The following is a 16,962-nucleotide window of genomic DNA, read 5'->3' on the forward strand; positions in this document are numbered from 1 at the left end:
TTCACATTGGTGGAAGGGGAGAAAAGAGAAAGGGTGGAGATACCATTCTAAGAGGGCACCGAGGAATGGGTGCTGGTTCATGATAATTGATCATATACTGAGGAGTGAATGTGAACTGGCAGGAAAATGCAGAGACAACTGGTAGAAAGCCTGCACGAGCAAGTATTATTGTTGAAGAGTATGTTCCTGTAAAGCTGCAAATCAGCTTTTCTCCTCCTCACATTGTACAGGCATTGTTGCAGCAGGGATTACTGCAACAAGCATATATCAAACCAGGAGTCCCGTGGAAACGAAGTATATATGGACAGATTCGTAGTAGATATTTCAGAGATGTTTATTTCTCCAGCCGCATGGCCGGGGCTCTGCTCAGGAACTCCATGGCAGGGGGAGGGACCCCAACAAGGCATAGTTCTCTGCTGACCATGGAGACTAGATTTTCTTGATAGTTTACCATTAGACTTGCCTCTCTCACCTGTCTGGTCCCAGTTGCCTAGCACTGAAAAGAGGAAAAGCTAGTCATAGTAATGTTTTTCCATAATTATCCAAAAGCTCCCAAATATAGATGTTTTTCTTACATCTTTACATATTCTTCAGACAGCTCACAGTCTGTATGTGTTTAGAGCAATAGCAATTTTGAAATTATTTTAAACATTTTCAGTACTTCTGTGAGTTATTGTTCCATTCTGAAACAAGTATTGCAGCATAGAGAGTTGTTTTTCCTTGATGAAAAAGGACAGAATCCCCACAGAATGGGGAAAATGACCTGCGTAATGAGTCCCATATGTGGCAGTCCAATAATCCTTTTTATATGCTGATCAAGACTCTTCCTAAAGCAAGTAAGGTTTTCTGCCTTTTCTGACAGTCTTTCTCAGTCTCATTGATCTGGCAGTTTTAAATCCTTTTCTGGTTTCTCTCATAATCACAGCCAGCTTATACCTATTTGTTCCTGGGTTAGCAGTGTTATTTATTTTGAATATGTCTCCTTTCAGAGTTTGTATTTAGATAAAGTGATGAGACCTGAAAATGTATTTTACTAAGCTAAATCAGATGGCTTTTCTTCATAATTATGTGAAAGCTTGAAAATAACCCTTAAAATACAGTCTAGCATGGTGAGTGAGGGATGATGGTTATTTAAATCCTGAGGTGCAGAATACACCACGTTTGGCTTGCTTTCACCACACGTATTTAATTGCTACTAGTTTTTATATTAGTGCTCCATCCTGGTGAATTCTGGGCAGCAAGCACTGTCCTCATGTGTCTGCAAGCATTCAGTACCTCACATGATTCACTACTTCATTGCAAAGTGGTTGTTTATTTGATAATGCTTCTTTGTAATTTTTGGGGTTTTTTTTTTAGATGCCCTGAAAGCCTTCGACCTGAAACTGTGAGACCTTGTCTGCTTCCTTGCAGGAAGGACTGTATTGTGACTCCATTCAGTGACTGGACAGTGTGTCCTTCATCTTGTCAAGAAGGTAATTTTATCCATTTTGTGCTAATAGATTTTAGGAGTAAAAAAATGGGCAGTCAGACTAGCAGTCACTTTTGGCAGAATGCTTATACACATCTCTTTCTGACAGAGGACATGTAATACCTGGTACAGCTGCTGCAGGGAGGACATAGAGTTTTTGCTGAAAAGGACAGTTATTTCAATACATTTTCTATATGCATCTGTTTAGATTTTTTTTTTCCACATTTTTCCTAATATTACAAACTCCCATTTGCATCTTACACTGATAAAGAGATGACTAGTTACAGGGTAGACACATATCTCTTAACATCATCAGCTTATCATCTTAACATCAATACTTGTACAATGTTAGCATTTTAATTGTCAGATTTTGGTTTTGGAAATACCTGGGTTCATGCTGTTTTCTCATCAGAAAAACCTGAGTCTTTATATACAAGGAGATAAGTATGTAGATAAGTAGACGTGCAGTTGTATATAATTTTGTCTGGCTGCTCTACTCCAAGAAAAATTGGAGAGTTAATAAAAACCAACAGACTTTACATTGATGTGAATGGTCCAATTTAAACATATAATCCAACACCATTTTTATACATTTGACAAAGCTCTTTAAAACAGTGTGGGTCTCCCCTGAATTTTTATTACTCTGGAATCTCACATGAAGTTAGCGTGATGACAGGCTTAATATTAGCCACACTTTTATGCTTTATTTCTCTTTTTAAGCTTTACAGGAGGCATTTTTCCAATATGTACTATTACAGACAGACTCTGTAATACCCTCTGTTTCACCGGGTGCTAATCCCTATGTGGGACATGGTGATTACTCACAGCTACCACTTTGTCAGAATGCAAAAGATATAGTTACATCAAACATACACACTTGGGCTGTCATGACCAATCCTTTAGGCTTTATAAAGAAAACAAGAATAAAGGCATTTTTGCAGTAATTCCTATCAGTGTTTAGTGCATTCGAACAAATGAAAAAAGGGGTTAGGAAGACTAAATTCATAACCTTTGAAAGAGAGCAGAGAATTGAATCCATTAAATCTGAATCTACAAAATAGTTATTCATTATTAAATACGCGTTATTTTACAGCAGTATTAATTGTTCTTTCTGAAATACTTTTGTTGAAGGAGATCATACTGGGCAAAAATTCCATCCTTTTCTGTTCCCATTTCTATGGGTTTTAAGAAAGTTCTTGATGCAATGAGCATATCTTCATGAATATTTACCACAAACTAGTGTGCAGGCTTCTATAAAACAGTATATTTGTGAGCTAAAGGAGTTTTGTCTATTTGGCAAGTCAAACTCTCTTTATACTACACAAACAATTTTTATTTCATGGGGTTTACCCATTTGTGCCAGTAAGCAGGTCAGTAGCTTTCCTGGTCTGCACGTCTGTCTTGCCCCTTGTGCCAGCTCCTGGCATCTCCTGGAGCTGTTTGACTCGGGGAGTGAAGGGTTTCCTCCGTGCTGAAGAGTGGCCAGGTGGTGGAGAGTCACCGCCGGGATTCTCCTACTGCTCGCTCCTAATTACAATTGCTTGGCTGTGGTCCAGCACACTTCTGTGATCAGACAAGCTGCAGCTGCTGTAATAACCCACCCAAAGCTGATATCAGCCCAGTCAGCCAAATGTCTGCTCTACTGCTCTCTGTGAAAAAAAACCAAACTTCCAAGATTTTTACCTAACAGAGGCATTGCTGTGGAACTAATATCGATATGTAGCTTTTCTCTTAATTTTCTGCCTGAAGAACCAATACCTGAAGATGACTGAAATTAAAATTCCTAAAGGAACTATTCACTTTTGTAGTTTTTCATTAACAATGGATGACCATAATAATTAAAAAATGCAAACTGTAAAGGAATCCTAGAGCAGAATTTCTAGTTTTACATGCAAATGATTAGGGTAAGGTTATAGCTTCAAACTGTAAAGTGTAGCAGCAAACTGAGCTGGTTTAATTTTTTTTGTATTGAACTGTTTATTCATTTCAGCTGTCTGTTCATTTGTTCAGTATTGCTGGTATTGCTTTCTGTTTAGTTCTGCTTTCTGGCCTTGAGCTGAAATTGTTTTTTCTATTAGGCTTAATTTTTCTGCTTATGGGCAAAATAGCATGTCAATATTACGGCATTTGGTTCAAATACCTTGTTTTCATCCTAGTTAGTTTCATCCCTATGTAGCAGCAGTAAAAACAAGCTATTCTGTTCTTTGCAGGGGGTGTCACAGTAAGGAAACAGTCCCGACACCGAGTCATCATCCAGCTCCCTGCCAATGGTGGTCGGGAGTGCCCAGACTCTTTGTTTGAGGAAAGGGAATGTGAAGCTTCTCCTGTCTGTCATAGCTACAGGTATGTGAGACAATCAACCAGAAAGAGCTCAGACATGATTGTTAAACTTTTACTACCTCTAAAGCTTGCTGAATTCCATTTCTTAGCAGTTGTTGTTTTTCTAACATGTACTATTTAGAAAATAGGATACGCATCTGAATCAAGGTTTCACAATAGATATGTAGACTCAGCTGGGCCCATAGGGAATCACCGGTTCATTTTGTTCCAGTTCCCTTTCAAGAACATTGCAGCAACTAAGAATGACTTTCCAGAATAAATTTTTCCTAGAAACTGTTTTGACATTCTATGCATGAAAAAAGTCTTTCTAAACTATCCAAAGTGCTGAACTGCAAGCTTATATGTTTAGGAGAGCTGAGTTCTGGTGCCACACTGTTCAACCTACCATATCCTTCATTTTTCTATCCCTGTAAGCCCTGAGACAGTCCAGAGCTGAAGATATTCCCCATATGCCCTGTGTCCTCTGCATTGTCTGATCTTCACCACAGAATGTTGAGGACTGTTCCAGAAGGTGGAACCATCATTGCTTAAGAAAATGTTTGGATAGTTCTGTAATATCCATCTGAGTGTGTGGGAAGGTCTAGACATACAACAAGATCTGGTTGTTGATAGAGACAAAGTTTAGAAGATTTTGATGGTGTTAGTTAGATTTACTTGACAAAATAATAAAAAGATTTTTTTTCTGTTTTATGAATAGTAATACACATGAAGCTATTCTCTGTTGCAGAGGTAAAAATAGAATTTAAGCTTAGTTTAATGAAAATAAATTGAGATTAAAGAAATGTGATTCTTTCATCATCTGATAAGAATTATCATTTCAAATTGATTAGGAGCTCACACTCTATGCAACTAAGAGATATTAAAAGATTGAAAAGAACATTGGGAAGCTACCAAAATCAGTACCCTAAACACCAGAGAAATAGAGCTCAAGAACTTTTTATAGTCAAAATTAGAGCCAGAGTTTTATCTTTTAAAATGCTGGTTGCTCCCCATCTCTTCAGTATCTGAGCTGCATGATAATGTGCTGAGCATAAGAAAGAAGAGTTGCTAGTGGTAGATGAGGTCATTTATATTTCATGACACGAACTAATACTAAACACATGTTCCATATATTTCCTTTAGCATCTTTCTGACCTGCACACATGCTGCAACAGATGGACTCACATGCAGCTGGCTCATGCCTAAGTTAGTTGCTGTCCCATAGAGGCAGGTTGAAAGGAAACTCGAGGTGCAAAACCATTGAAATAGTTTAAAACATGCAAACTGCTGATGGCTGGAGCTGTGGACAACTGTGGATTATTTTAGAGTTGTGACAACAAGCAGTCTTGCCTGGATTTGTTATATTTAAGGACTGGGGTATTCTGCAGCACTAGCAGGGAACTTTTAAAAAGTTTCATAGAGGTTTATATTAATGATAGAATAATTTAAGAAGTACAATATTTCATTTGTTATCAATGTTCTTTTTGTTTGTGTTTTATTTTTGATATGGTGAGCCGATATTCACATTGTGTTGGTTTTCTTGGCTGGCTCCACATTTGTAAGGTGTTGCCACTTAGCAACCCAAGATCCCAGGAATTTCCTGAGATGCCCTTGCAAGCACTCAAGCCCACTGCCCCAATACTTTCCTGTAGCTACCCTTCCTTTTTGTTTCTTATTTCTCCTTTTGGAATAGTATTTTTCAAGTGAAGCTTAACAAAGGTATTTGTTTGTTGTGACAACCTTACCTTTGTAATCATATCCTTTAAGGTTTGTGAAAACAAAATAAAAATCCTAAAATTTTGCTCATCCTACCTTATCTTAGTAGCTCCAAGACTTGTCCCTGTTTCAAGAAAGGCAGAATTGCTCCATTTATTTTTGTGTTGGAAGGCATGCCTAAGGGAGGGGGTGAAAAAAGACCTGGGGAAGAGGAAAGATCAAGCACCTAAGAGTGACAGTATTTACTGCCCAAAGACAATCTCAATATTGCCTGAATCAGAAATCAACCCTGCAGTCTTAACTCTGGAATGTATTTGGGAAACTTCAATACACCTTTGCTTCACTGACTTAGGTGGAAGAAAGAAAGGAAGGAAAAGAAAGTGGGAAAGAGGGGAGGTTTATTAGGGTGTGGTACTATTTAAAATTTGTCTTTACTTAATTGGTCCGTGCTGTTTTTTGAGATGTTAGTGTCCTTTCATTAAATCCACTTTTCAAATTTCAGTATGTCATTTTGTTGAATCATATAATACTCTAAGCATGCTCAGATATAAATTCATAGCAAAGGAGTTCTCTTGTTAAATGGGTAATCAATGCACGTAATTTTATTGTTCTGTGTAGTTTTCTTTTTTGAATTTTCTTTTTCATATTTTGTATAACTGTGTTAGTGCTTTGTCTTAATATATTCACTGTGTATTTTTTTGGCACTGTTAATATAACTTTGTGCTTCAAAATCCTTGGAAATGTATATGGTTTGCTTTCTCTTTCCACGTTTGCTTCCTCCTTTCTTCCATATGTTCTTAGTGGCCTCATCCTAAAAGAACAAAAAAAAGTTAATGGAATAGAGATAAGTTTATGGTACTGTTACTAGTTCTTTTGTGAAGTGCCTGTGACCAGTTAGTAAAAATAAGCAACAGCTCATGGTGATTTATAACACCATCTAGCACTCGTGCTGCCTTGGGTTTGATGGCTACAAGGTTCAGATGGATTGCTTCCCCTCTCATTTCAGGTGGAAGACCCACAAATGGCGCAGGTGCCAGCTGGTACCATGGTACGTGCGCCAAGACAGCCCGGGAGCACATGAGTCTTGTGGACCTGGGCTACAAGCAAGAGGTTAGACCCTTTGTTTCTGTCATTTATTCCTCAGAAATCTATAGATGCACTGCTGTGGGAAGTGCCTTACATTTTAGGACTTGTAACCTAATTTTATCTATCTTTATGGGCATCAGCAAAGGAAAATACTGAAAGTGTTTAAGGCCATGTCTCAGTATGTTTGGAGTCTCTGGCAGCACAGAGATCCTACAGCCTCTCTGCCATTTGCTCCCTGCTGCAATTTGCCTGTGTGACCCCTTACCCTTTCACTGTATATCTCTGAGAACAGTCTGGCTACTTCTTCTCTATACTCTCAAATTAAGGTAGTTACAGAGACCAATGGGAGCATGAGAGATGCAAGACTTTGCATTTACACTGTTAATGTTCAGTGCCAGCCCATTTCTCCAGGTTGTCAAGGTCCTTTGAATGGCAGTCCTTCCAGGTAGGTACTGACTGCTCAAACTGCCATTGTCCTCAAACTTGCTGAGCATGCTTTCTGTACAGGTTGTTAAGGAGACTAAACAGAACTGTGCCTGGAATTAACCACTGAGGTGAAACAATCTTAAACAGCTGCTGGTTAGACTTCTAAACCACTGACCCTTTGAGCCCAATGATTCAGACATTTTTGCACCATTTCCATTTAACAGCAAATAATTTTTACATCCAAATCCAGCTTTGCTGTCACCTGTTGTCCTGGGGTGATATTATGAAGCCACTTTATTCCTTAACCATCCGCTTCATGCCCAAGGATGCTCTTTCTTTAAGATGGACCTGGGGGGCTTGGCAGGGCTCAGGAGGGAGTGCCCTGGGAGCGCTGTGCTGGTTTTTGGGTTTCTTTTGTGTTACAGCTAGCTGGGAAAATGTTTTGTTGGTTTTTCTTGTTCTTTTTGCCCTTCCTTTCTCTTGCCTCATTGCCTCTCTTCCCTCCTCGCTGGTCCGGGGAGCCTGAGGAGTGCCCCCGGCTGGTCCAAGCCCACGTGTCTGTTCCCAAATACAATTTGTTGTATTTGGAGGGGTTTTTTTTTTAATCCTGTTCTACACAGTTTTGTTTGTGTGTTAATAAACAGTTTGTTTTTTCCACTTTCCCTTATTGTGACCCACTTTTATTGGTGGAGGAAAAGGGGAGGCCCTTTTCCCTTCGGAGGAGACACTCATTCTGGAGTGTTTCCTCCTGAAGTTTTGTCTCCAAAACCAAGACACCTGTCTTCATAGAGAATTTTGTGGCTTTAGCAGTTGTGTATGTGTGGCTCTGTTAAGTATAGCTGGGATAAGGCCTTTGTAGGTGCATTAAATACATTCAGTAGGAAAATAAATGCAGTTCGTATTTACTGTGTTACAGTAATTGAATTGCTTTGAACTACTGGCCAACCTTGAATTCCAGGAAGGTTTTTCTCCTTTGTTGTTTCTGAGCGCAAACTTCTATTTGTTAAAGCACTGTTAAGTTATTGGCTCAGCAGATTGTGCCATTCCTGAGGAAGGACATTGCTAACTGCAGAAGTGAAATGTTCAGGTCATTAACTTCCTTGCAGTATTAAAGGAGGTCATGGTATGCTTAAAAAGTTATGAAGTAAATCTTAGGATAGTAGCTCCTGCCGCTTACTCAGAAAGTGTTACAGGAGATCAATTTAGAGCTTACCACAAAATGAAACCTTAAGGCATTGCCTGTTAATACAAAAGAGTTCTGGCTGTGGTAATTATTTCAAAGGTTTATCACAACGGAATCTATTTCTAGCAGCTCTGGAGGATACATTCAGATTACACACTGAGAAAATAAGATTTCTGTCTTTGATGGCAGGAATTCAGATTGTACAAAGTGTTGTCTTCTGTGTTTGTATGGTAGTACCTAAATCTCTTGACTTTGCCTCAAAGTCTGTTAGTAAAGAAAGGTAGCTAATAATAGTGCATGCAGATTGGATTTTATTATTCTTTTGTGTCGTGAGAGTTTCTTTTTATTTTTTTAAACATAATTCTAATCATGTACAGGCCACACATATACAGAATAATAAATTATCTTGAAATTAATAGCCCTGTAGTTTTCAAATCTGATAAAACAGACTGGCAGAATTTCCCTTTGGTACTACACAGAGTTCGATATTGTGAAAGATGATGTATTCAAGCAGTAATCTTGTTCCCACAAGCAGATATAATGGAAGTAGCTCTCTAGTGTAATGTGGTCAAGTGGTAGGATGAGTAATCCTTAATTAGGAACCCCTGGAGCAGCTAGGCCAGAAGAAAGCTGGTGCTTTTGATACAATTCGGTGAATGTTTCTGAGATAAATTGTTAGAAAGGAAGATTTTTGTTTACTCCTGTTTTTTTTCAGGTCCATCCCATGTGTAAATTCCATTGTAGAATTCACAGAGCAAGTAATTCAACTTGGACAGCAAAAGTTTATTTGTGCCTCAGTCCAGATATCTAAATATGAATCTAAATATTGTTTAGGCTGTTGCAGTGGTGAAAGTTACAAGCATTAAAGACAGAGAGGTTTTTGCCCAGTATTTTTTCCCATTTATATAAGTGATATAAATCAACATAAAATGCAAGTTTCAAACTCAGGTATATTATGTATCATGTCTCAGTGTTGTAATACCTCACAATGTGTTGATCGTATCTTTTACTTCTGTACTCAGTAATGTAAACTGATAATCTGTAGGAGCTAAACAAAGTAGTACAGCTTTTCCTTAGATTGAAACAAGTAAAATATTTTACCTTTACAATGAATATGACTTGGAAATACAAGTTGAATTTTTGCACAAAAGTAAATTTCCCTTTGGAAAACACAATTCTCTAATTCTAGAGATTATCAGATAAAGTTTTATTTGCTTCACACTTCAGAAAATTGCATTTTGAACATGAATAGTGTGTTTTATTTCATAATATAATTTATCTCCTACACAGGGCATCAACATATTCCTTATCCCCTCTTAATTTTCAAATTCAAAATAGGCATGTGTGAATTTTCAGTGATACACATTATTTTGTTTGGTCCCCTGAACAAGAGTTGATTTCATGCAAGGTGCTCGCTGAAGGGAGGCTGACCTGAGAGCAAACAGACTGAGATCTGCCCTGGACAGTATTAGGAAGGTTTTACCAATTCCTGAAGGAAGACGCTGGAAGAGGTTTTATCTCCTCTCCCTGTTAATTATTGGTTCCCTCCTGCATACTTTGCTACTTGTAAATAGAATTTTTACAGGCTGTGGAAAACTTTGCATGTTAATATGTCATTAAAAAATTCTGTACTATAAATAGTTTCTTTAATGGCCATTTTGTGATGTAGAAACAGAAAAGGCTGAGCTTCTACTGTACAAGTCCTTTGAACCACCCCAAAATCAGGAAATGCTAAACACTGAAATAAGAAATCCATTTGGTATAACATTCTGATACTGCATTTATGATTGCTGCTGTAACACAGATATTTTGAACAGTACATTTAACTGTTTGTTTGTGATTTCTATACAAATATTGACTGTGAAAATTGTTGACATACCACCATTTCTTTTTCAACTGAGAAAGAGTTCTCTTTCAAGTTTCTGGTGCTCATGATTGCAGAAATCACACATTCATCCCTTTGTGCTAGTTTGCTTTTGATGACAAAGCGAATAATTATTTTGTAGAAGTAATCTCTGCCCTTTGGTTTCCTGTGCATTGTCCTTTCATTTTGTGTTGATACTCAGTAGAGCAAGTAATTCCATTCTTCTGTGTGGAAAGAGTTCTGAATTCCTCTTTTTCAGTGCAAGGGGATATTGCCATTGCTATCAGCTTGTCCTATTTCTGATCTGATTGCCCACACACAACCACTGTAACACATAGATTATCAGCAAATGTGTTAAATGAGAAAGAATAGGAATGTGCACCAAGGAAAAGATACATCTGACCATGCATTCATTAGCAGTTTATTTTGAACAAAATAGCCTGTTACTGTTAAAATTTTAGTTAGAAAGATAATTAAATCTGAAGGAAAGATTAGAAGTTAGAAATCATTAAAAATGACTGCTTAGGTGTCTGATCTTAAGAGTCTGTGAGTAACTAGAGCATATGCATCCCTTGCTTTATGTCACAACTTTACTATTTGCACTTCCATCCTTCAGCTTTTTTATCACATTTGGTCTTTCTTGGCAGAAGAGATACTTGGGTGAATCATAAAGTTTAGAATTGTGATTCATTGTTAAAGACAACTTTGTTTCTATCTGTCTTGTATAATGAAGGTTTTTTTACAAATCACGTCCGTTTAAATGAATGTCATAAAACTGTAACTTGGGTCAATGCAGAGGAAAGAGAATAAAAGGATTTGGTGGCTTCTGGGTTTTGTTTTAAAAAAAGATTTTCTTTAGAAGTGTTTTTAAAAAATGTTTGTTAGCTATTCATGCAAATAATGGGCAAGTATTTATATCTAATCCTAAGCACAGTAAAATAGCACTTAATACTGAGCAGCAAATTCATTGCTGTAGTCATGAACTGTATTTGAAGAAGGTTGGTGGTCATAGCAATCGTGTTGAATTCCTATGTTGAATGAAAATCTGAATTTGTATCACTGAAAAAATGCCTTTTAACAGTGGATAAGCAGGGCAGGAATGTATTACAGAACTGAAGCAACTTAAGACATCAGTCTTTTGTTCAAAACCCTCAAGAGGAGATGATGTGTGTGCATCAGCAAGGAATTTGAAACCTCCTTTTAACCTACCCAACAAGAAAACTAAATACAGAGAACAGCTATATTTTACTGCAACATTTATGTTGTGTTTATTTTCATCAGCTGTTTCTCAACTAACAAGACTAATTTGATCAGATGTATTGATGAGCCACCTGAAATTCATGAGAGAGGCACAGTGGTGGCAAACACAAAATACCACCCTCCCCCCAAAGAAAATAAAAATAAAAAAACAACTACCAGCCAAAAACTAGAACAAGAGGATAAATGCTTAATAAACCCAAGCTACTAATATTTGATGGGGATTTGGATTCTCATGGTGAGAAGAATCTGCTTCAGCAGGGGTGTGCTAAGAGATATCACTCTGTATTTTTGAGGCCAACATTTATTAATACATAAATCTAACTTCAGAATAGTAGTCTGCTCGATGAGATAGAAAAATGAAGTTTGAAATTGTGAACAACTTAGGCAGCTATGTGTTATGTTATATCTTAAATCTGTGTTAGTAGATCTCGGCTTCAGTGACTTGTGAAGGAACTTAGAAATACAGCTCAAATCCCTTTAGAATTGTATAGGAAAACCTAAGAAAGACTAAAACTTGTTTTGCCAGTAGCTCCTGCAAATTGAAGTAGGGCTTATTGGGCTGCATCCCAATGGTAGTGAAGAGGACATGTAGCAGATGAGAAGCTTGAGTGCCCAAACTGCGGTAGCCTGATCACGTAATGATGTACATGGATGGATGCACGTGGTATGGACCATCCCAGTGACCGAAAAGAGATTTGCAGAAGGATGCACAGCCTGCAGTCCTTGCCATCATGAATCTTCCTCAGAGTTTTGTAGGAGACATGGGATAAAAATTGCAAAATCTGTCAGGATATTCCATAATAGCAAGAGGAAGGTTAATTGTAAATTTAAACAGAAGTTAGAGTAACCTGACTGTCAGAGAGAATACCTGAATAGCTGTGCTTGATGTAACTGGGAATTGGCCTTTAATAAAGACCTGGTCTCGAGCTCTCACTACTCTTTATTCACAGGGTGTATGTAGTTATTTGAAAGACAAAGGAATGGGAGGAAGCTTCCCAGGATGGCCATGAGCACGCAGAGGAGCCTTGCAGGCTTGTTTGAGCCATGGGGAGACTCAAAGGCAGAACAAGTGGTCAAAAGCACTTTTCTTGCTCCATAGCTAAAAAGGGACAGCAGCCTCCCTCTCCAGGCATTGCTTATGGAGGCAGGGGACTTTGCTGTTGTGGGTGTTTCATGCCCTTACTGAAAGCACAAGATCATGGAGTGCTGCTCTTCATGGAGCTATAAACTACTATTTTAATGTCATTGAGACTTAACAGATGAGAGTGCTCTATTGCCTAGTTTGTATTTTAGCAAAGTACAGTGATCATCTTCAGTAGTCATACGTAAGAATTTGGACAACTGCTCAAAAGCAGTGTTTACATAAGAAGTTAATTTTTTATTTGCAAAAAAAGAGCCACAATCTCCAGACAACTTTATTTAGCCGAAATACATTGTTATTGTCTTTGGAACATAAAGAACACTCAGGCTTGTATTTTCACAATATTATGGGCATGTGCTCCTTCCTAAGGTACTTCATGGTAGGAACATTTTGTCACACTGTGTCTAGTCTGCTGTGTCCCACAAAGAAAGAAATAAACATAGCTGAAATCATAGCTGAAACTATTCTCTTCTTATAGAAGGCCTAAGAAAAGGTAGTGTGCTGAAATAATTCTTGTTTTTTAGAATTGAAAAGGAATATTTTTGTTGTTAAAAACACTTAACAATTGAAAAAATGGTATCACAAGTGTGTTGTAAAAGAAAGGACAATAGATCACCTTCATTTATCAAGAAAATTTTAGGTACAGGATTCACTGAATTTCATATCTCAGTGAAATGTCAGTGAAGTATGCTAATGATGGTAGCACTGGAAAGGTTTTTATATAAACTAACACATGACATGACTTGCTGAAATACAGTCTCAGTGTTTCATTATGCCCACAAGAAATATATTAGCCTGTAGTCTCCTGTGGGGACTTGGTGGAAACAATGCTATCCGATAAAGTTTTAATTACATCAAAGTCCCTTGTCTATTAAATTTAGACTGCTATTTATTTCACACCTTTCTTCTGGGAGCTAATAGTTGTTAAATACCAGAACATGGTTTCCATGTTAAATTTGATTTTTCTTTTAGCTGTACTCTTGGTTTATGTTTTCACTTAATAATTCAGTGTTTAATTCAGTAATGGAGGAACCATGCTCTTTCCACTTACTGCTAATGTCTGTAATAAATATAATGTGGTTGTATAAGCAAAATAATTAGCCTGGTACGGTATAGCTTTATGTAGTTGAAGACACTTCTCTCTATAGTGAGTTAATCAACTTCTACAGAATGTAGTTAAAAAACCATAGGTTTGATCAAAGATGCAGGGAATGAGTTTGCCCAGATTAACTTGTGAGTGGAAAAAGTAACTCCTCTAATGGTGAGAGCATTTCAGGTGTCAAGACAGTTAGCTGGCCAAAAAATGTATTAATGGAATGTATAGGGTTGTCAAAATCCCTGCTTCTAATAATGGAAAAATACCCACTTTTCGCAGTTACAAGGAGTATAAACCTTTCACAATGATACTTGAATCTGGAAAATAACAATAGGAAAATAGAACACAGAATGAATCATCCAGGTCTTGTCAACTAGAAGTAGCATGAATAGTTATGAACAGGCAGTGTGAAAATTAAGATTCGGGAATTGATTTAGTATGCCAAGCTGTCCTCTAATTTGTGTTGTTATTAAGGTGAAATATTTAGGTCTTGAGAATGAAGAGTTTTCCTGCTTTGATTGCTATGGTACAACTGCCAGTTAATCTGGAAAAAAACTAAAGTGTTAATCCTCAGGGGAGCTTTTCACCTGAGTCTGCCTGATGTAAATTAGATACATTAATACGAGTCTGAAAAAAATCATGGCAGAGTGGATATATGCTGATGGAGTAATGTTTAATAACTAGGAAAGATGAGGGAATGAATACTAGCTTTAGAGAAACTCAATTTAGCTAGAAAGAAAGAATGTTGTTTGGTGGACAATGTTTACTGTCCTATCAAAGGACTAGATGGAGAAGCAGTATGTAAAATGAGTATTAAACTTTCAAAGACATTTATTGAAGGATATTGGCTAATTAGTCGACTGTCTGTTAGCCCTTGGCCAAGTATAGTTTTCATTGCTGAAAATGGTGGCCTGTATCTCCCTGATAATGCAGTGAAGATAATGCAATTAGTTTTGCTGATGTGTGCACATAGCAAGGTCAAACTCAAGACAGAGGATTTAGGTTTGACCTCTGTGAATTTCTACATGGCTAAACTAGTCTGAACTATGCTTTTACCTTAAGGAAATTGATGTGTGCTATTAGCAGAGAATTGTATCTCACAAGAATCCAAAGCTATAGCCTAGGCTTTTATTGGAAGATAGGAGTTTGACTTGTGTTTTTCTAAAATATTTGTGTAATCTTAGAAATCCGATAGTATGGATTTTCAATTTTTAGATATTTGATTTTTCTCACTGAATCACTAGACCTACGTCTGAAAAAAATATTTCCTCATATAAACTACACTAAAAATAATAGGATTTGACAGAATAATTGTATTAGACAGTGTGCAGCTGGTCACAATAAGCACAACTTAATGCAGTGCTGAGCCTATTACAAACAGTGCTGGCAGCCCTGCTCCAAAGGGCAGTCAAGGATCAGGGAAGTTGTTTGCTTAGTATCTCAGGAAAAACACACCCCCTCCCTTTCAGTGTTTTACCACAAACGTGTGGCAAAAACAGTTCCCTTGGGACCTTTGGATATATTTTAGTAGGCACAAGGACTTGAAATGGAACATACGGGTCAAGTTCAGCTTCCTACAGTCTTCATGAGGCAGAAATTTAGTTTAGAACTGTCAAACTAAAAAGCTTTTTTAAGAAATCACAGGTCACTAGACCATTACAATTACCTCAAAGCAATCTAAAAAAAAAAAAGTTTCCTGAACTGTTGTAGCGGGTTCAGTTCGTAAACCGGGCAGAAACACCAATTAAGTGTAGTGGTTTGGTTCAAAATATCTATTACTTACTTATTTTCCTTCTGTGAGATAAGAATTAGGAGAAAGCAAAGCAGACACAAAACTTAAAAGAATATAAAGAAGTTTATTAACAGACCTAAAAGAAAGAAAAAAAGTCAGACTAAGCCTTCAGAACACTTCTCTTCCCCCCACCTTTCTCCCTTCTCCCACTGACAATGTAAAAAGACAACCCTTAAGATTCTCAATCAGTTTACTACCTCTATAATAACCTTTTTCAGTTCACTTAGGGAGAGGAGTCTCTCTTGCTCATGCTATGGAGACATCTCCACAAGAAACAGTTCTCTCATGGCTTCAATGTCACAGCAAGACAGCCGCCCAGGTTGGTTCTCTGCTCGCATGTGAAAGTCCCTTCCCTCGACTTACAGCTTTCCCCACAACTGCTTTCGAGGGTCCAATCTTTAGCTAATGGGGTTCCATTTTAAGGATGAGCTGTTCAGAAACAAAGGTTCTCTTCACCTATCTCTGGGAGCATCTTCATCTCCAGGAACAGAGGTCTTCTCCTTGCCTGGGAGCAAGGGTAGTCATCACTTTCATCTACCTCTGTTCAAGCTTCTCATCAAATTACAGCTACTTCAACATTTGCTTATTTCAGCACAGGTGCTTTTCCTCACAATTGCAGTTTGAACACTCCACCCCCCCATGCTTTCATGAAATTGCAACGGGTACTCTGATGTATCATAGTCCATCACCACAGCTTTACAACATTATAGCTCCTAGGTTTGAAGCATCTTCTCTTTCTTTCTCTCAGGGTTTCAGCCCTTCCTTCTTCACTGACTTAGGTGTCTTTATGGTGTTTTCTTCACTTGCCTTCACCTTTCCTCTGACTCGGGAGAGGACTGATGTCTGCAGGCTTCATCCGTTCTAGAGGAAACTTACAGCACTAAAAGGGTTCATCTCACCTGGGCCTTGCAGCTGGAATTCGCCTCTCGCTGTTGGCCACATGATCTTTGCTGGGTAGTGGCCTCAGATGAATTTCGGCCGCACTGGCTGAGGGCTGGCCTGCACAGAGCAGAGGGGCTGCCTGCACAGAGCAGGGCTGTGGCGGGGGCCGGCCCACATGGAGCAGGGAACTGCCTGCACAGAGCAGGGCTGTGGCGGGGGCCGGCCCACATGGAACAGGGAACTGCCTGCACAGGGCAGGGCTGTGGTGGGGGCCGGCCCACATGGAACAGGGAACTGCCTGCACAGAGCAGGGCTGTGGCGGGGGCCGGCCCACATGGAGCAGGGAACTGCCTGCACAGAGCAGGGCTGTGGCGGGGGCCGGCCCGCATGGAGCAGGGAACTGCCTGCACAGAGCAGGGCTGTGGCAGGGGGCCGGCCCGCATGGAGCAGGGAACTGCCTGCACAGAGCAGGGCTGTGGCGGGGGCCGGCCCGCATGGAGCAGGGAACTGCCTGCACAGGGCAGGGCTGTGGCGGGGGCCGGCCCACATGGAGCAGGGAACTGCCTGCACAGAGCAGGGCTGTGGCGGGGGCCGGCCCACATGGAGCAGGGAACTGCCTGCACAGAGCAGGGCTGTGGCAGGGGGCCGGCCCGCATGGAGCAGGGAACTGCCTGCACAGAGCAGGGCTGTGGCGGGGGCCGGCCCGCATGGAGCAGGGAACTGCCTGCA

At 39.1% G+C, this 16,962-nt stretch overlaps 1 protein-coding gene across 7 annotated transcripts in view; it reads left to right on the plus strand.

Moving 5' to 3' along the window:
* THSD7A (thrombospondin type 1 domain containing 7A) overlaps window positions 1-16,962 on the plus strand; it is a 285,848-nt gene that overhangs the window by 219,875 nt on the left and 49,011 nt on the right. For all 7 annotated transcript variants that reach the window (XR_007203813.1, XM_048304626.1, XM_048304659.1 and 4 more), the window contains 3 exons: window positions 1,357-1,472; window positions 3,679-3,811; window positions 6,510-6,613. Coding sequence is in view for 6 of the 7 variants with exons in the window: in XM_048304626.1 (XP_048160583.1) it covers window positions 1,357-1,472; window positions 3,679-3,811; window positions 6,510-6,613 (353 nt within the window). In the remaining variant the exon portion in view is untranslated. The remainder of the gene's footprint in view (window positions 1-1,356; window positions 1,473-3,678; window positions 3,812-6,509; window positions 6,614-16,962) is intronic.

Source organism: Corvus hawaiiensis, chromosome 1, assembly GCF_020740725.1.
Source record: "Corvus hawaiiensis isolate bCorHaw1 chromosome 1, bCorHaw1.pri.cur, whole genome shotgun sequence".
Lineage (NCBI taxonomy): Eukaryota > Metazoa > Chordata > Aves > Passeriformes > Corvidae > Corvus > Corvus hawaiiensis.